Source organism: Cololabis saira, chromosome 24 (assembly GCF_033807715.1).
Source record: "Cololabis saira isolate AMF1-May2022 chromosome 24, fColSai1.1, whole genome shotgun sequence".
NCBI classification, from domain to species: Eukaryota; Metazoa; Chordata; class Actinopteri; order Beloniformes; family Belonidae; genus Cololabis; species Cololabis saira.
The window spans coordinates 2,568,685-2,589,570 of record NC_084610.1 but is presented as its reverse complement, the minus strand read 5'-3'; the positions used below and the strand labels follow the sequence as shown (position 1 = coordinate 2,589,570).

At 42.2% G+C, this 20,886-nt stretch overlaps 2 protein-coding genes across 2 annotated transcripts in view; one reads left to right on the top strand and one right to left on the bottom strand.

Moving 5' to 3' along the window:
* Positions 1–1,348: 1,348 nt before the first annotated feature.
* Positions 1,349–9,602, bottom strand: LOC133425031 (PI-PLC X domain-containing protein 1-like). The gene is made up of 7 exons (XM_061715681.1): positions 9,424–9,602; positions 9,034–9,170; positions 7,673–7,798; positions 6,673–6,828; positions 4,527–4,639; positions 3,149–3,219; positions 1,349–2,279 (listed from the first exon to the last, which is right to left on the bottom strand). Exons 1-7 carry the CDS (start codon positions 9,524–9,526, stop codon positions 1,969–1,971), a joined length of 1,017 nt encoding a protein of 338 aa, XP_061571665.1. The 5' UTR covers positions 9,527–9,602; the 3' UTR covers positions 1,349–1,968.
* The window catches only part of LOC133425032 (four and a half LIM domains protein 2-like), a 43,932-nt gene continuing 32,444 nt past the window's right edge, over positions 9,399–20,886 (top strand). Inside the window, exon 1 of the mRNA XM_061715682.1 lies at positions 9,399–9,573. The gene's annotated coding sequence lies outside the window, so the exon portion shown is untranslated. The remainder of the gene's footprint in view (positions 9,574–20,886) is intronic.

Sequence of the window (20,886 nt, the reverse complement as noted above, 5' to 3'; positions counted from 1 at the left end):
GAAATTATACTTCAACAATATTCTTGACATTTTGATTTTTTTCTTAAAATTTCGACTTTTTTCTCAACATTTCGACTTTTTTCTCGACATCTCGACTTTTTTCTCAACATTTCAACTTTATTCACAAATTTTTTACTTTTTTCTCGACATTTCGACTTTTTTCTAGAAATTGTATTTCAACAATAATCTCGGCTTTTCGACTTTTTTCTCGACATTTCAACTTTATTCACAAAATTTTGACTTTTTTTCTCGACCTTTCGACTTTTTTCTCGACATTTTGACTTTTTTCTCAAAGTGCATAATGAAAAAAAAAATCTTCCTCCTCTAAAATATTATTTTTATTTTTCTCCTGCCTGGCCCTAATGCTCTTCCGTACGCAAGTTGGTGTTAAAGCCAATTTTGTATTGTGTTGTGCTCCCCATTTAATAAATTGAGTGGGTATGTGAATTGTTGTAGTGCCATTTCTGCACAGTAGATGGTGTATGGAGTTTGAAGGAATAGGTTTCATAAAGGTGAGGCTAATCACGGGCAGGTGTGTTGGTTGCTGGTGAGCACACAGTTTTTGTCTTATCTTGTGTCCTAATATAACACTCACTTAAAGTTGACCTGTTTCCTGCTCTGCCGTTGGTGTGGCCCGACGGGGACTAAAGTCATTTGTAAGTAATCTCAAGATCTGGCTGCAGCCTGTGGAGAAAGTGGAGCTCCAGTCTGGATCAGAATCACAAAAACCTCCACTCTGTCTGGTTTGGGTCCCATATGAGGTCTAGGTGCTTCCTAAAGTGGAGGTCATGTGTTGCTGGTTTAGGCCGGAGCCCTGGTTTTCCACAGTCAGCAGCCAGGCCATAATCTAGCTCAGTGTCTCCCAACCTGGGGTCCTCCCCCCCCGGGGGGGCCCAAGAGATCTCTGGGGGGGCGCAAATCTTTGTCTGCTTTGAAGATATGCAGTTGTAAAAATTATATTTGCGCATGTTAAATAAATAAAAAAAATCATAATAACACACCTAATGGAATACTGTAATCCAAGTCTGCATAAACCCACGTAGTATTTTATTTATTCATACTACTACTCTGACAGGTTGTTGAAGGAAAAATGTTGAAAAATTTTGCTCTCATATTAAAAGACACATTTTTCAGAAATTATTTTATGTTTTTGTTTGTATTTTATACATTGGTGACACAAAATGAAGGTGAGAAAAAAGTCATATCTGTACAGGGTAAACCAAAGAGAAATGTATCAAAAAAACATAATTCATGTTAATTTTTTTCAATTAAAGATTTTTAACGAATCACATTTTAATATTGCTGATCATGGTTTACAGCTTAAGAAAACTCAAATATCCTATCTAAAAAAATGTGAATATTCTGGGAATCTTAAACTGTAAACCATAATCAGCAATATTAAAATAATAAAAGTTTTGCAATATTTCAGTTGATTTGTAATGAATCCAGAATGTATGACATTTTTGTTTTTTTATTACAATTATTATTATTATTATTATATTACAGAAAATAAAGAACTTTATCACAATATTCTAATTTTCTGAGACAGTCCTGTATATTCAGCAGGACAGCAGATATTGATCTGTATAGAGAAATAAATTACATATAAATGTACAACGATGAAAAGTATGCAGCAGTAATACAGTAAAGTGAAACAAACAAAGTAGAAAATAAATAGAATGAAGACGCAGCTGATGTACAGGTTTACAAAAAACAAAAACGTTACTGTCACATCACCACTTGTACAGCAGTCTGGTTGTGATGGCAACAGATTTAATTACAGTTCAAAATCTGCTAAGATGGATACAAGGTGGGTTTGAAAAGGAAGAAACTGAGATCACCAGTGGGCGTGTCTCTCTGCAGGTTAGATGAGAGGAAGTACCAGGCCGTCCATCGCCAGCCCTTTCAAAATGGAAGAAAAAATTCAATACAAGTGATTCCTGGATGGAGCCAGTGTAAGAGCCAGAGTTAAGCCGTTAGCCGACTCCCAGCAGCCCCTGCTCCCAGTATCCTGGCTGCAGGACCGGCGGGGGGTGTGCAGCCTCGGCCCAGCAGCTTGTAGTTCAGACCAATCACAATGGAGCAGAGCTGGCCGACGCCCACGAAGTCTCCACACACGATGTTGACTCCGCCCCCTTCAGGCCCCGGCCGCTGCTCCCCGGCCCAGCGCAGCAGCCGCGGCAGCGCCTTCCCCGACATCCTCCTCAGGTTCTGGAGGGGGTGGAGCAGCACGTACAGGAAGTCCTCGGTGAGGTTCAGGCCGCAGGCGTAGAAACCAGCTGCAGAGTCCACGGTTAATAAGACACGTGTCTTCAGTATTCACATTCATTACTCAGGTAGAAGTATAGATACTAGAGTTTAAAAATACTCCTGTAGAAGTTGAAGTATCAACTCAAGTTTTTTACTCAAGTAAAAGTATAAAAGTACTGGTTTCAAAACTACTTAAAGTATAAAAGTAAAAGTAATGTAAGGGGGAAAAAAGCCATTAAGGACAAAAGCCATTGAAAATGAATGCATCTTAGTATAATGCAAATATATTAAAGAAGCATATATGTGTACTATTGAGCATTAACATGTGTTTCAGAGAGCAGCAGATATGATGACTAGTTGCCTATAAGTATTGTAATGGTGCAAAAAGTCAAACTTCATGTTCATGTTATCATTTATCCTAACCTTTATTGGAATGTACATCCAAGTTTAGTTGCAGGAATCTGAGGGAACGGATGTAAGAACAAAACTGGACAAGAACATCTGAAACAACCACAACCAAATAAACTCTATCCGGATGGAGCAATTTAACTGGATAGTTTTTATTAAAGGCCGAAATGAAATAGAGTAACGAGGCTGTTTTTAAAATGTAAGGAGTAAAAAGTACAGATAATTGCGTGAAAATGTAAGGAGTAAAAGTAAAAAGTCGTCTGAAAAATAATTACTCCAGTGAAGTATAGATAACCAAAATTTCTACTTGAGTAAGGTAACAAAGTATTTGTACTTTGTTACTTGACACCTCTGTTAATAAGACAGGTGTCAGTGTTCAAATCCCCTCTTTCCTTTTGCACTCAAGACCTGCGTCGTCGATCCGTTAATAACAACAATCATTTTATACCCGTAAGTCTTTAATGTGGATGGAGTTTGAACCTTTTCCCACCTGGTCTTCCTCTGCGCTTCTGTGCCTCCAGGTAAGCGATCACCTTCTTGGGGTCCGGGCTGTCGGCGTACCTGCAGACAGAGCGCCCACCAGGCCTGAGTTTGCTGTTTCAACAGTTTATGGTCGAGATGCACATTTGTATGGGCTCAAATTAAAGTCATAAATATTTTGTATCTGTAAATAAACTTTGTACTTGTAGAAATATTTTGTGCGTGTGCAAAAAATATTTGTACTTGCAAAAAATATTTGTACTTGTAGAAATATTTTGTGCGTGTGCAAAAAAATTTGTACTCGTAGAAATATTTTGTGCATGTGCAAAAAATATTTGTACTTGCAAAAAATATTTGTATTTGTAGAAATATTTTTTGCACACGCACAAAATATTTGTACTTGTAGAAATATTTTGCGCATGTGCAAAAAATATTTCTACAAGTACAAATATTTTGTGCATGTGTAAAACATTTTTGTACTTGTGGAATTAATTTGTCTGTGTGCAACATTGGATATACAAAGCTACAAACTGTTTTTATAAAAGCTACAAACTTTTTTTACAACTACGAATTAGAGCCCATACATTTGTTCCTGCGCTGCAACCACACAGTTGTTAAAAACACAATCACAATGGTATCTGTGGTTTCTTTGTGTTTGTGTAGTTTCAAGAGCAAACTCTAGATGGCGGTGCAGGTTCTTTGTGCAGCAATGAGGAGCTTCCTCTCATTTACTCCTTCCATGTAATTCAGACAAAAAATATAAAATGCAGAAGATCTTGTGTAAGTTGCAGCTGATAAATGATGAACAACACTTTACTTACATTACAGCAATCTATCTATCAGACTTAAAAAAAGAAATCAGTGGGAGGATCCCCAGCTCTGTTGTAACTTCATAGTAGACTTATAGTCAAAACCGCCTTAACCGAGACCAAGACACTACCAAGACCAGAGAAGATCAAGACCCAGTCCAAAAAGAAACCTAGTTATTTCCTATGTCCTTCCTCCTTCCTTGACCCGAAGACAGCACAAGGGTTAAATGTCCACATTTAGAGGAAATAAACAAACATATTTAAGCCTTGGAGGTCTGGTCAAAGGTAAACCCCAGAGACATGAAGCGATACATGTAGGTTAGTTATCTGAGTGCTGGGTGGTGGAGGGGTGGAGTCAGTCGCAGCGTTAGCAGGCCTCATTTCACCTCTGCAGTTTGTTTCAGTCGGGGGTGATTCTTCTTACATTCTCTGATTTCAAACATTTGGTCAAATCAGATCATTTTGAATCACATGAAAATTCCTTCAGTGTTTCCGTATCTCACAAAGGTTATGCGTGTTACATTTAACATGATACAGATGGAGTGAAATGTCTTTTGTAAAAGCTCTCTGTGGATTTACCAGTAGGGTGTTCCGGTCCAGAGCTCCACGTGCTGCACCGCCATCTGCTCGTTGTCATACGAGACGATCACCTGCTGACCTTTAGACCAACAGGAACGCAGAGTGGGAACGTCCTGGAAATACAGTAAAAAACATATGTACATAGTACCGTGTTATTAGGGATGGGTGGTATGGACTAAAAAATGTATCACGATAATTTCTGGCATTTATCCTGATAACGATAAAAATGACAATAAAAAAAATACCAATTCAACTCCATCTTTGTAACTATAAATCTATCACCACATTCAGTCTTTGGAGCCAAACCTTTCTTTCTTTCTTTCTTTCTTTCTTTCTTTCTTTCTTTCTTTCTTTCTTTCTTTCTTTCTTTCTTTCTTTCTTTCTCATTTCTTTTTTTCTTTCTTTCTTTCTTTCTTTCTTTCTTTCTTTCTTTCTTTCTTTCTTTCTTTCTTTCTTTCTTTCTTTCTTTCTTTCTTTCTTTCTCATTTCTTTCTTTCTTTCTTTCTTTCTTTCTTTCTTTCTTTCTTTCTTTCTTTCTTTCTTTCTTTCTTTCTTTCTTTCTTTCTTTCTCATTTCTTTTTTTCTTTCTTTCTTTCTGGCTCCTTTCTTTCTTTCTTTCTTTCTTTCTTTCTTTCTTTCTGGCTCATTTCTTTTTTTCCTTCTTTCTTTCTGGCTCATTTCTTTTTTTTCCTTCTTTCTGGCTCATTTCTTTTTTTTCCTTCTTTCTGGCTCATTTCTTTTTTTCCTTCTTTTTTTCTGGCTCATTTCTTTTTTTCCTTCTTTCTTTCTGGCTCATTTCTTTTTTTCCTTCTTTCTTTCTGGCTCATTTCTTTTTTTCCTTCTTTCTTTCTGGCTCATTTCTTTTTTTCCTTCTTTCTTTCTGGCTCATTTCTTTTTTTCCTTCTTTCTTTCTGGCTCATTTCTTTTTTTCCTTCTTTCTTTCTGGCTCATTTCTTTTTTTCCTTCTTTCTTTCTGGCTCATTTCTTTTTTTCTTTCTTTCTTTCTGGCTCATTTCTTTTTTTCCTTCTTTCTTTCTTTCTTTCTTTCTTTTAGGCTCAAATCTTTCTTCCTTCCTTCCTTCCTTCCTTCCTTCACGTACGTCAGCTTTACAAAAAAACGTCATCAACGGGAATTTATCGTTTTTACAGCGAGATGACAATTTCTTACCGTGGGGAATTTTATTGACGGTTTATTGTGAACGGTAAAATATCACCCATTCCTACGTGTTACTATCCCTCGGCATGACTTGCACATACAACATTTATGAACTAAATGAAAAGGTCAGAAAAGAGTTAGACAGACAAGTAAACCAAATGTTGTTTGCAACATGCTTTATCACCGCTAGATGTCACTACGTCAGGGATTAAAGCAAAAAAAATATTTTTGACTGAAATTTTTTTTTCATGCCAGTTCATATTCCCCCGCCATCTCTGCGCTGCACCACACTTTAAGAATGGCCCCTTTTCTGCTGTGCGGCCGCTTCCCAAAAGTTTCAAGTAAAAAAGTCAAATGCTGTATTAGCCCTTCTGTTTTCTAATACAGCATTTAAGGTGTAAGAAGACTTTAACCAACACTATTTAAATACTCAAGACCAATAGCATTTTATAGGAGGAAGGTGATTTTGAGTACCGGTAGTTTTATTATTGTCAGTTTGCTTTTAATTTATAGTCCACATCAATTTGTGCAGTCCTCTCATTAAAGCCTTAGGCCTGTTCTCCTAGATCTGAGTCGACCTGGTAAACTGCACTTCTTCATTCAGTTGACCAGCTGCTCTGATGTCACTGCACTTGGCAAGGCTTTGGCCAAGGTGATGAAAGCATCCTGGACTGTTTCATGCACAATCAGTGATGGTGTTAGTGCAGACAAAGAGATGATGATGTTATTGTTGAGAAGAAGGTTTTTCAAAATCGCGTCACCACCCCCCGTGGGCCTTCGAGATGCTTTGTTTTATTAAACAGTGGGATTCCCCTGGTCCGCACCAGTTCTAAGTTTAGCTGCTAGACGCCGGCCGAGGAATACGTAATTGTTACGTAATTGTGAATTAAAAGTTGCGTTCCGTATTGAACCAATACGGACACATATTATGCTCTTATTTATTGATGTCATAATCACGTCCTTCAATCAATTGGCTGATCGGGTTCTGACCTGTGAGGGACAGAGCTTCCTGCTGAAGAGCCACATGATGAAGTCCACCAGATCCAAGTGATCGTCCTCAGTCAGAGATTCAAAGTGTGAGAAGGCGATGATGACGATCTCTTTGGGATGGGCGTCCAGCCACGTAGCCAGTTCGTTCAGGGCCTCCTGCACGCAGACACCACTGTGAGAAACAAACTTTATTTCTCATTAAAGTTACTTTCGTCAATGAAAATCATGACTAAATATCGTCGCCAACGAACCTTTATTAACTGAGGAAAACGAGACGAGACGCAACGAAAATGCTGGTCATGTGACGATAACGATAATTAAATATATAATGCAATATCGTAGAGGACTAAAATGTAGATTACAAAATAAAAACTCTGCTAAAATGTGTCTTCATTTTCATTGATCAAAACGACACGACACGAAATGTGATAACAAAGATCCTTAATGTCCATGTTTTCAGTAGTTTCTCTGGTTTAATGTCCATGTTTTCAGTAGTTTCTCTGGTTTAATGTCCATGTTTTCAGTAGTTTCCCTGGTTTAAAGTCCTGTAACAGCAGCAGTAGCAGCTGTTACCATGGTAACAAGTCCTGTAACCGCAGCAGTAGCAGCACCGCTCCGCTCTTTCCCGTTTATTCTGGCCCAAACAAGATGACATTATATAATATTATAATATAAGACTATTATAATATTAATATTATATAATAATATTATTATACTTAATATTATACTTATGACATATACCTATCACTTAGCAACCAAACACCGTTGCATTGCATTGTGGGAAGTTTCTGCTCAACTAGTGTCCATCAATCCACACTCATAAATGTCTCCAGAATGAGTATGGATAGTACATACTATTGAGTACGTACTAATGTTTTGGACGCACTAAAAAATCTCACATACTGTTTTTGCTACTCATTAGGGTGGAAGTTTGGGATTTGGGATGCAGCTTAAAACTGAAATTGAAACAGACTGACAGGAACAACACTACTTCTCCTACTTTCACAGTCAACAAAGTGTAGATCCCGTGGGCGAAGAACAATCTGCTGCCCCCTGCTGGCTTCCTGGCCACCCGCAGGTCCAAGAACCGAATCCCCAGATCACACTGATCGCTGAGGACGGATTGCTGCAAAAATAACAAATAAAAATCAGTAAATTAAGTATCATGATTAGTAAAGCATGGTATTTTATTAGGACCAGGCTTCCAGCACCACGGGAGGTCCGTGCAGGTGTGCGTAAAGTGCTGCCGCCTTTCAGAAATAGAAATAAGGGACGCACGGATTTTAGCAGTGCAGATGCAAAAAAAAAAATGACATCTCCAAAACTTCTAAACTGCATAAAAATGTATTTATTTTATATGAAAAAACAAAATTCTTTGATTTAAAGTTTAAAGTGCTTTAATAGCATTGAACTTGCATGACTGTACAGACAGACAACCATACTGGTAACTGAAATATCCTCCTATGCTCTGTATGTCCACATCAGCCCAGATGTAGAATAAAGCTACAGGTGAAGAATATGGTGTAAAAGTTGATTTATTTCAATAATTCAACTAGAATATGGTGTAAAAGTTCATTTATTTCAATAATTCAACTTAAAAGGTGAAACTAATACATTACATAGTCGCATTACAGGCAAAGCAAGATATTTTAGGCCTTTATTTGTTATAATTTTGATGATTTGAATTGTTTATTGATTTCATAAAATATTAACATTTTTTGAGATTTTTTATTTGGGGTTTTGATAATTTGAGCCATAATCACCAAAATTATATCAAATAAAGGCTTGAAATATCACACTTTGCATGTAGTGGGAAATAATATATTTGTTTCACCTTTAGTTGAATTTACTGAAACGAATGAAGTTTTGCAATATATTCAAATTTTCCAACCTTCACCTGTATATTATGACATCAATAAATAACAGAGAGCGTACCAACATGTTGCAGTCTTTATTATATCCAGTCCTTTATTTTGTTCATTATTGTTAGTTCGTTGTTCATGTGTGACAGACGTGCACGGGACAATTGTAAAATACGGAATCAACTGCGTTCCGTATTAGTTCAATACGGAACGCAACTTTTAATTCCCAATTACGTATTTCTATCTGTCTGTCTGTCTGTCTGTCTGGCTATCCATCATCCATCCATCCATCCCTCCATCCATCATCCATCTTCCATCCATCCATCCATCATCCATCCATCCTTCATCCATCCATCATCCATCCTCCATCCATCCATCCATCATCCATCCATCCATCCATCATCCATCCATCATCCATCCATCCCTCCATCCATCATCCATTCATCCATCCATCCATCATCCATCCATCTATCCATCCATCCATCATCCATCCCTCTACCTGCGTGGTTCCCCACCGGAGCACGCATGCGCGGGTGCAGCGGGGGACCAGCTTGTCGGTCAGCCGGAGGAAACAGGACTCGGACCCGAGCACCGGCGAGGAAACGTCCAGGCAGAAGGACATGCTGTCGTGGCTCCCTGCATTCACACAGGAAACCGTTAATGCACTTTCACAGCAGGGTTTGGCCCGTTTGTGTTGACATTAGTGTGTTTGTTACGCCTGAATTATGGTTCCGCGTTAAAACAACGCAGAGCCTACGCCGTAGGGTACGCTGTAGCCTACGGCGTATGGTACGCGGCGACGTGCACCGTACGTGAGCTTCGCCGCGTACCCTCCGGCGTAATCTGCGTCGGTGTAACGCGGAAGCATAAATGAGCCGTAAGGACTGACCGGGCACGGCCAGGTCCCACAGCGGGACGTCCAGCAGCTCCTGCGGCAGAACAGACATCCAGTCCGGGTTCCCTTCCCCCCGCGGCCGCGCCCTGGTCGCCATGTTCCTCTGCAGGAAGATTCAGCAACTTACAACATCTTTCTTTGAAGGTCTGACTCTGAAACTTTGTTTACACACTCTTCCGCAAATAAGAAAAGAAAAGGATGCAAGCGGGCACTTCCTGATGGAAATTTCAAAATAAAATGAAATAGTTTCACCTTTTCAAGATAAAAGCTTTTTTCTTTTTTCTTTTTTTTCTTTTTTTTGACGGTCCGACCTCGCCCCTCATTGCAATATATACATTACCAATTCTAATTAGGGCCCGAGCACTGACAGTTCGGAGGCCCTATTGTATCTGTAGGAATTTGTTTCCTTTTTTTTTCGACGAAATGAGGGCCTTTTTTCCCCCTAAACGTGCCCCAAAAGTCACCAAATTTTGCACGCAGGCCTGGTGAAAAATTTGATATTTAATGGTTTGCATTAATGGGCGTGGCCTAATGGCTCAACAGCGCCCCCTAGAAAACTTTGTGCCTCAAGCCCGACAATACGGTTTGACCTACATGCACGAAAATCGGTACACACCTGTATCATGTCGCAACTTAAAGAAAAGTCTCTTGGTGCCATGGCCAAAACCCAACAGGAAGTTGGCCATTTTGAATTAATCGTGTAATTTTGGCGCAATTTATGCCATTTCTTCGGCCGTTAATGAGGCCCGAACCAAAAATGTGCACCAAGGTGTGTTATACATCAAAATGTGCGTCTCGATCCTGCGACGATGGGCATTACTTTTCTCTTTCAAAAGTGTTACCCTGCGTTCACACTGAAAGCGTCACGGGCATCATAGGCATCCGGCTGCCATTCATTGTCTATGAAAACGGGCGTCGAGAAGCGGCGGGAGCGGCGCGTCAATTTGAAGTTGAAAAATCGGAACTTTATGCAAATGAGCAGCGACGACGCCGAGGCAGCGTCCAATCACACACCGGGATTCCCAAAGCAAGAAGCCTCAATGCTGATTGTACTTTCATGTACACACAAACACCCATTCACATGCATACAGGAGCAGAGCTGTGCACTAACAAAATAATTTTATCAGGAATTAATATATTTCATCCAGTAAAATTACATTTTTGCTGATTTGACTGCCGTTTTACCTGAACTGATCACGTGAAACATGTAACTGATGGTTGAGGAGCTGGATGGTCCCAATAATTTTATTTGCCAGATTGATCCAACGAAAAAATAATTAAAAACCGTGCTTATTAATCACAAAACACAGTTTAAACATCATGACCAAATCCGCTCCGACCCGGTGTGTCAGTGTTCACTGCAGACAGCGCCTGAATTATGGTTCTGCGTCAAATCGACGGCGTAGCCGACGGCGTAGGGACGCGGTACGGTGTGCGTCGCTGCGTACCCTACGCCGTCGGTTCTGCGTTGGTGTGACGCGGAACCATAAATCAGCCACCGGGAGCAAGGGGCACTGGCGGTTGATGTTGATCCGCGGACCAAACTTGTTAAGGAGCATCAAACTCACTCTTATCTACGCGGAAATAACGCTAAAATATAAAGAAGGCGTCCCAAAGTGTGATCTATGGTGAAATAGGAAACTGAAGATGTGTACGCTATATGTGTAGACTGTTCCCACTGTTCCCTCCAGTTCTGCAGCGCAGCTTTGGCCCCGCCCACTGCAGCTTTAGCCCCGCCCACGGCAGCTTTAGCCCCGCCCACTGCAGCTTTAGCCCCGCCCACTGCAGCCGTCGACAGTACCTGCCGCTTTCAGTGTGAACGCTCCAAACAGCGAGATGCTGGCGTCGGGAGATTTTTGACGCTTTCCGTGTGAATGCAGGGTTACCGTGGCGACGATAGACGCCAAAAAGCGCGCCCCCCCTTCATCTGATTGGTCCATATTTGATAGTTCCTACTTTCTGCCATAACCTTTGAATGGTTTGACATAGAGAGTCATGGGTGGTGTCATCGGAATCGGTTTTGAGTTCTTGAACATAATTGGTGCAAATTAGCCCAGCCCCTTCTTCTGATTGGTTAATATTTGATAGTTCCTACTTTCTGCCATAACCTTTAAATGGTTTGACATAAAGAGTCATGGGTGGTGTCATTAGACTTAGTTTTGAGTCCTTGACCTTTATTGGGGAAAATTGCACGCGCGAGGGCCCGTTCACCGCTGCTTGCAGCTTTAATTCTAATAATTATTCTCAGCATTATCATGATATTGTAGGAGTTTGGGAACAAAAGAGCAGAGAAACGCTTTTTGTGGACGAAGAAAAAACTGTTGTTTAATCCAGTCTCTTGTTTTTAACAGACCGTTACCAACGGTAACAGAACACTGAAGACACATCGTCATCATTAATAACGGCTAGATTCTTGTGAATTCTAACCTACTGAAACTGAAAGGGGGGGGGGGGGGGGTGACGACATCCACTGCCAATCCAGGAAGCAGGAACACACGGAAACACACGTCAAGCACTGGAAATCTGCAACAAAAAACCACAAACAAAACACGAAACCGGCACGGAGCCAACCAAAACAACAACAGCAATCGACCTAAATCTTGAGATCTGATCACAGTCTGAGCTAAGCTACCGCTACCGCTACCTAACCCCAAAAACTAGAGAGCCAGCATGCAGGTGAACAAGCCAGTGTGTATGTCTATGTGTGTGTGATTGTGTGTGTGTGTGTGTGTGTGTGTGTGTGTGTGTGTGTGTGTGTGTGTGTGTGTGTGTGTGTGTGTGTGTGTGTGTGTGTGTGTGTGTGCATGTGACTAAGTGGCTGTGTGTGTGTGTGTGTGTGTGTGTGTGTGTGTGTGTGTGTGTGTGTGTAATAAACCAAACAAAGCTCTACCTGAAGTGTATCTATAGTGGGGGAGGGGGGGGAGCAACCCCGCCACCCGCGAGACCAGAGGCCAACACGGAAGAGCCCGGAACCCAGGCCACCGGCAACCCCACAGAGGGGAGAAGCAGGAGGGAGGCAACCCACCGCCTGCGAGGCCCCCCCCCCCCCCCCCCCCCGGCGGCGGCCGAGGGGGTCCGCGGGCGGGGCCCCCACGGCGCGGGAAGAAGCAGCGCGGGAAGAAGCAGCCAGGGATCCCGCGGCGGCGGACCGCGACCCAGGCAATCCCCGGCCACTCGGCCCGGGCCGGATACGCGGCCAGGAGGTCCCCACCCTTCAGGCCAACGACCCCCACCCGGCAGGGGCAGGGCTCCAGACTGCGACCAAATGCTCGCATTTTGCGACCAAAATTTGAGTATGTGCGACTGAATTTCATGTCCACTCGCACACGTGCGACCAGTAAATTTGCCAGTGTTTTTTTTTTTTTTCTTTTACACGTTAAACGTGGAAGGGGTGCGTCAATGAACCCGCATATTTGCAGGCCAATAAGTGTGAAAGGGAATGAGTTGGGGGATCTATTTATTTATTTATTTTTTTCGTTTAATTTCACCAGCTCAAAGCAGGTATTACGCCCGGACCACATTTAATGCGACACAACACGCTGCCGCCGCGGCGCGCACATAAAAGAAAGAGACGGCGGGTATGTTTGGTTTTAGTAACATCTTGCTCAGGCAATGAGTCTGCAATGGCCCAGACGGGAGACACATGTATCTCAGTGCTTAACTTTTATTTTTAATCCACTCTATATTCTTCTGGTTGTTCTCCGATATGCTCCTCCTAAAGCCTGAATTATGGTTCCGCCTTAAATCGACGCAGCGCCTACGCCGTAGCCCCCGGCGTAGGCGCTGCGTTGTTGTAACGCGGAACCATAAATCAGCCTTCACCCGGTAAAAAAAAAAAAAAAAAGGAAATGTGCTCCAATACAGAAGGTCTCATAATTTTATTTTGAACACTGCCAAAACTCTAACTTAAAACTTAACTAGAACTTAAAATTTTCTTGACACAAATGAAAGTTAAATTTTAACACGTGGGAAAAACACCTAACATTTTAAGTGATGTGTGTTATCAGGTGTAACGGCATTTTTAGGTTAGAAATAAGAATATTTCTTGGTAAGATCCTTAGTTATTTGAGTGAAGGCAGTGAATTTGGTCAACTGGTGTAGGTTCAGGGTTTTAAAGACACAAGTAGGGAAATGTTATTGGCCAGTACCCCCAATATTTGTACATTTGTTAAGTACTGTGTTTAACAGTTAAATTCATGGCTGAAAGGTTACTAAGCACTTTGTTACCAAGCACTTTTTTATCATGTGAATGTATGTTTTTTTATATATAATGACAGCAATGGTGCTGTCAGTTTACTTTATGTTGCGGCATCTTTAAAAGTGCACAATAAAATGTAACACTGCATTTGAAACAGCACATTGTGGTAATTCATTAATCTATTATGAAATACGTATTACTAATACACTGAAATGTAGTACAAATGTAAAAATTTGGTTAGCGTGTCGATAAACGATGTGCGCTCCTAAAATTTCTGATTGTGCCCCTAAAAATTTTCAGTTAGGGGCTACTGTGCTCCTAGTGAAAAAAGTTAGTCTGGAGCCCTGAGGGGGCTAGCCTGCCCGGAGAGACAGAGCCGCCCCGGCCGCCGACGCGTGCAGGCACACCCGCCCCCCACGAAAGTGGCCCTCCAAGACCAGAGGGGCGCCCCGCCGCAGAGGCAGCGGGGGGGACCGGAGACGGGCCCGGAGAGAGGGAAACCCCCAACAGGGCGACACCCGTGCAGGCCCGACAACGGAGGGCCCCAGACCCAGGCTAAAGTTATGCTACGGCTAAAGCAACGACCACACAAGCCTCCTCTACCGAGCCTGTTTCTCTACAAACGCCAGATCGCTGGTATATAAAACGGACGAGCTGGAATTACAACTCGCTGGAAACCGCTATGTCCGAGACTGCTGTGTGATGATCATAACTGAGACCTGGCTCCGTCCGGAGATCCCCGATGCTAGCCTGCAGCTAGCTGGCCGCACGTTGCTGCGGGGAGACAGGACTGCCGACTCTGGTAAGAGCAGGGGAGGGGGTCTCTGCATCTACGTGCACGACAACTGGTGCAACAACGGGACAATAATTAATCAACACTGCTCCACAGACGTCGAGTACATGTCTGTTAGATGTCGGCCTTTTTATTTGCCGAGAGAGCTCACTGTAGTGATCATCACGGCTGTTTACATCCCGCCTGATGCCTGCGTAAACACAACGCTCTCTCTCCTGCTGAACACCATTAATGAACATCAGCGGGCCCACCCAGATGGTGTTCACATTATTGCAGGAGACTTTAACAAGGCCAATCTAAAGACTGTGCTGCCGAATTTTTATCAACACGTTAAATGCCCCACCAGGGGATAGAACACTCTGGATCACGTTTATACAAACATTAAACGTGCTTACAGAGCCACACCCCTCCCCAATCTTGGGCAATCAGACCATCTTTCCCTCCTGCTGTCTACTGCATACACCCCCCTCAGACGCAGAGCCAGGCCCACTACAAAGACAATCACAACCTGGCCTGACCATGCACTTCCAGATCTCCAGGACTGCTTCAACCGGACTGAGTGGGACTTATTTGAACATCAGGAGCTGGATACTTTCACAGACACAGTACTGGACTACATCAAGTTCTGTATTGGGAATGTGACTGTAGAAAAAACCATCCGGGTTTTTCCGAACCAGAAACCCTGGATGACTAACCAGGTCCGCTCACTCCTCAGGGCCCGCAACGACGCCTTCAGGTCAAGTGACAGAGCTCTGTACAGAGCTACTCGAGCTGACCTGTCTAAAGGAATTAAGAAAGCCAAAGCGGACCACAGGATGAGAATAAAGTCCCACCTGTCCAGTAACAACTCCCGGGAGGTGTGGCGGGGAATACAACACATCACTAACTTCAGAGCCCCCAACTGCCCACCCCCCCAACAGGATCCTCCATCACTCCACTCACTGTACAGGAGCATGACGTCAGACGGGTGCTCCTGACAGTGAACACCAAGAAAGCTGCCGGCCCAAACGGAGTTCCAGGCAAGGTGCTCAGCGCGTGCGCCCACCAGCTCACCCCCACCTTCACCAGGATCTTCAACGCCTCCCTGGCCCAGGCAGTCGTCCCGTCCTGCCTGAAATCTGCTACCATCATCCCGGTGCCGAAAAAGTCTCCCGCCACCAGCCTTAATGATTACTGCCCAGTGGCCCTCACCCCGGTAATCACCAAGTGCCTCGAGAGACTAGTTCTTCACCACATTAAGAACCACCTCCCCCCGGACTTTGACCCATTCCAGTTCGCCTATCGAGCTAATAGATCCACTGAGGACGCCATCGCCGTAGCTCTACACTCTGCTCTGACCCACCTGGAGCAGCAACAGAGCTACGTCCGGATGCTTTTCGTGGACTATAGCTCCGCCTTCAACACGATAATCCCAGACATCCTCATTAGAAAACTGACCACCATCGGCCTGCCCCCTCTCACATGCACCTGGATAAAAAACTTTCTCACCAACCGTCCCCAGAATGTGAGACTCGGCCCCCACCTGTCCTCCACCCGCATGCTGAGCACCGGCTCTCCACAGGGCTGTGTGCTGAGCCCCCTCCTGTACAGCCTCTACACCAATGACTGCAGTCCCACCCACAACAACAACCTGATAGTGAAGTTTGCGGACGACACGACGGTGGTCGGACTCATCTCAAAGGGGGACGAGGCGCCTACAGAGAGGAGGTCCTGAAGTTGACAGCCTGGTGCTCAGAGAACAACCTCACTCTGAACACCGGGAAAACCAAGGAGATCATCGTCAACTTCAGGAAACAGAACACCGACCCAGCCCCCCTCTACATCAACGGCCAGAGAGTGGAAAGGGTCCACTCCTTCCGGTTTCTTGGCCTCCTCATCTCCGACAGCATCTCCTGGTCTGAGAACATCACCGCCATCACAAAAAAGGCTCAGCAGCGGCTGCACTTCTTGAGAGTCCTCAGGAGATACAAGCTGGACCCCAGCCTGCTGCTGACCTTCTACCTCTCATCCATCCAGAGCCTGCTGACGTACTGCATTACAGTCTGGTACGGCAGCTGCACTGCTGCGGAAAGGCTCCAGAGGGTGGTGAAAGCAGCGCAGAGGATCATCGGCTGCCCTCTCCCCCCCCTCACGGACATTTACACCTCCCGCTGCCTCAGCAGAGCCACTAAAATCATCAAAGACAGCTCCCACCCCGGCTCCGACCTGTTTGACCTGCTGCCTTCAGGAAGACGCTACAGAGTCATCAGGTCAAAAACAAAACAAAAAAACGATTCAAATGCACCTTAACCTTTTTTATATTTTTTATATTACTTATATTTCTTATATTTCTTATTGTTTGCACTACTGCTATTTGTCTTGCACTGGAGAGGTGATGCTGCCTCTAATCTCACAGTACCCAGGTACACTGATAATAAAGTATTCTGATTGTGATTCTGATTCTGAAATCTCACTAAACAAGCCATTAAAACACATCTGCAGAACTGCAAACACCTATAAACGTTTAGTTAGATTTTACAACACAATATCCTTTTTTTTTTTTCCAACTTAACTCCAGTCAATTAGGTAATGCAGTGATGAGTCTGACTTTGATAAATTATGATTTTAAAGGATTTCTGTCAGATTTGCATGTTTGTATGTGTTTTAAAAGTCCAGTTTTTAGTCAGACTGAATTAATAATAATAATTTGATGTTTCCCACATGTAATTTCCTTAAAACTGCGGTCAACAAATGACCTTCCTTTAGGGGAAACCCTTTTAACTTACTTCTAATGTGTCCCATGAACCAGTTCATATTACTTAACATTGAAATTAATTATAAAGAGCTTAAGATGTGTACAAATATTACACATATTTCTAGGTTTTAAAATTGTGGCACACTAATTTTTTGTTATTTCTTAAATAATATTTTTGTTTTTTGATTCTGATTTCAAATCAGTACATGAAGAGCTGAAAGTAGTTTTGTAATTGCAAAAAAACACCACTAGGGGGCTCCAGAGATGTTTTATCTGTGGAATCACAAGAAGCTTTTTTTTTCTTCCTCTTTTTGGCTCAAGTTGATGAAAATTATGTAATGTTTGCCGTGAAAATTGCAAAGTATGCCTGAGCGGGTACATTGACTCCGCCGGCAATACTGCTGTCCAGCTGTTGGATGATCACATTATATTTACACGCCGTGTGCTCGTGCACTGTAAGAGCAATAATAAACTTAAAAACTTAAAATCTGCAAGGATGAAAAAGAAAACATTTCAGGTTTTATATACCACAACAGCATAAAAATATTATAATGTGGTCCTGAACGGGTTGTAAAATGAAGTGAATAGAAGCTCAGATGAAAAACAACACATGATATGTTACACTGTCATTTTCTTCTATCTTATAGATTAGGGGTCGGCAACCCAAAATGTTGAAAGAGCCATATTGGACCAAAAACACAAAAAACAAATATGTCTGGAGCCACAAAAAATTAAAAATCTTGTATAAGCCTTAGAATGAAGACAACACATGCTGCATGTATCTATATTAGTTATAACGGGGTAGATTTATTTTTCATTATGCACTTCGAGAAAAAAGTCGAAATGTCGAGAAAAAAAGTCTAAATTTCGAGGAAAAAAAGTCGAAATGTAGAGATTAATGTTGAAGTACAATTTCGAGAAAAAAGTCAAAATGTCGAAAAAAAAGTCAAAATGTCGAGGAAAAAGTCGAAATGTTTTTGAAAAAGTCGAAATGTTTTTGAAAAAAGTCGAAATGTTTTTGAAAAAAGTCGAAATGTCGAGATTAAAAAGGAAAGGAAAAGGAAAGAAAAAAGCCTTAGAATGAAGGCAACACATGCTGCATGTATCTATATTAGTTATAACGGGGTAGATTTATTTTTCATTATGCACTTCGAGAAAAAAGTCGAAATGTAGAGAAAAAAAGTCTAAATTTCGAGAAAAAAAGTTGAAATGCCGAGATTAATGTTGAAGTACAATTTCGAGAAAAAAGTCAAAATGTCGAGAAAAAAGTCAAAATGTCGAAAAAAAAGTCAAAATGTTGAGGAAATAGTAAAAATTTTGTGAAAAAAGTCGAAATGTCGAGAAAAAAGTCGAAATGTCGAGATTAAAAAGGAAAGGAAAAGGGAAGAAAAAAAGAAAAAAAGGAAAAAGGGGAAAAAAAATAAAAAAAGAAGAGAGAAAAAAAAGAAGAAAAAAGGTCAAACATTTTTGAAAAAGCTCCAGGAGTCACTAGGGTGGTGTTAAAGAGCCGCATGCGGCTCTAGAGCCGTGGGTTGCCGACCCCTGCTATAGATGTAAAAGTTTGTTTAGAATAACTAAGTCCACCCAAAGACTCCCTTGTAGAACCACCTTTACTGGAAATAACCTGAAGTGTTGGTTTTGAGTCTGAGTCTAAAACCTTAGCGGTGCTGTGTTAATTTAAGACTCATCTTTGTCTAAGGAACATTGTTGCAGAAGTTTTATGGTCACAGACTTAAACATTTAACATCCTTACTGAAGCCAGTAAAGTTTGAGATGTAGTTCTATGATATTTTTTTTTCTTTGCAGTTTCTCTAAGCATTAGATAGTTAAAGTCTTTAGTGAACTCGCTGTCCACTCTTGGAAAGACTGGTAACTTGTGAAAGACCGGCGAAATTCCTCCGCGGCATGAGGTTAACATACACCACACAACAGCTGAATGATGCTTTTATGAACATTGCTTTGTATTCACAAACACACACAAAAAAATGGAAAAAATGTTTCCTTTAAGCTGCTTGTGATCCCATAAATTAAATAACCGCTCTAGATGGTTGCAATGTGCGGCGCCATGTTGAAAGTGGCCTGAATTTAGCTTGTCTGCCTTTGCTGAGGCGAGCCTTTGATATATATATAAATATCCCTGTCCAAACATCTGCGTTCCTTTTTTTTTGTAAATCTTATCATTGAAAATTTTTAAGCGAAATATAACACAGTGGTATCAACTGGTGTAAAAAAAAAAGTCATTCTTCCACAGAGATCTGATTAAACTGAGAGTGTAAATCGACCAGAGATGGTTGTTCCGCAATGAAACGCCTTTCTTTTCTTTTTACGATCCACGGCTAGTAAGGTGTCCGTCAGAGTTTCCGTGGGGCGACAAGGGAAATGGGGAAAAATGTTATTAACAAAGTCTCTAATTTGGAAGAAAGACGTGGCAGTTCGGCAGATTAATTTTTGTTGAACGTTCTCAAATGAAAAGGTATCATCTGTGTCTTTAATGCTGATGAAACCCTTACTGAGCCAAGTTTTGAATGTTGGGTCCAGAGGCGGATCTAGGGAGTGGTTACTTGGGCTCAAGCCCCGAATGTTTTTCCAAAAGCCCCGGATCTGAAAAAACAAAACAAAAAAATCGTCTGGTCTAAATGTTCAATTCGGACGCAGGCACAGCGCAAACACCGCGGCAGGTGCCGTCTCGCGCACCGCCGAGCTCGGTGGTGAAGGGGACACTCTGGGTGCAAAGCGCAGACCGAGCCAGTGTTCTGTCGATTTCTGCTGCTTCGTTGAAAAATGCTACCGCCAGATAGGGTCTGTCGATTTTTGCTACCCTACCAAAAAATGGTTTTCTGCCTTTGTACAGCTACAATTTTACTGTTTTTTTTTACACCCTAAATCACTTCCTTTCCCCCGAAGTGGTCTTTGTCTCTTGCCTGGCCGTCATTGTAAATACGAATGTTCTTAATGACCTGCCTGGTTAAATAAAGGAGAATGACTGAATGAATATCAAATAAAGCGATAGAATTGTTTTTTTTCTCTTTATCGTATAATGTTCACAAAGTGTAATGCAATTCATGTCACAGGTAGTGTATTTTGAAGGATCAAATACTCAATATCCTATATTATCCATTTTAAATCAATATTTCAGGGGTAGCATAATTTGATAGTCCAGTAACATCCTATCAAATAATGCTCCTGTAACTTAATGCATTCAGGGCACGGGAAGCATCTAGACTGATCTCTGCTGGCCTGATACTGCGCCGCAAAATATCTAAAATGATCTAAATATCTTAGGGATTTTGAGGATGTTTCTCATCGTTAACCGCAGCGTGGACTGAAGGGATGCCAAAAATGATAGGCGTGGCAATCAAACTTTGAAAATCGACTGTGCGCAGAACCAGAAAGTAGCAGACCTCGACGGGTAGCATGGATCGACAGACACCGGCTTTCCCATTCATTGTGTATCACCCCCCGGGAGCTAAGCCCCAGATCTCCTCACATCCTATATCCGCCCCTGGTTGGGTCCATGTTAGAGGGTCTGACGGGGTGGTTTTTGAAAAGTGGGGAGAAAAGAGAAGGGCCCTGGAGGCCGATGTTCTTCCTGAGTTGGCTCCATATTTTCAGGGAGGCAGACGCAATTGACCCTTTGTCAGCCTTCCTGTCAGGGGCAGAACATACGGTTGGACCAAACAGCCGTCTCTCTCGTTCACATCGATGGAAAAGCAGAGTTTTTTCTTGCTTTGT

Coding starts and splice junctions, on each gene's coding strand:
- LOC133425031 (XM_061715681.1), bottom strand. CDS start 9,526: ATGGCGACCAGGGCGCGGCCGCGGGGGGAAGGGAACCCGGACTGGATG. Junction 9,171..9,423: donor GTGGGACCTGGCCGTGCCCG/GTCAGTCCTTAC, acceptor GTGTGAATGCAG/GGAGCCACGACAGCATGTCC. Junction 3,220..4,526: donor TGGACCGGAACACCCTACTG/GTAAATCCACAG, acceptor CTCTGTCTGCAG/GTACGCCGACAGCCCGGACC.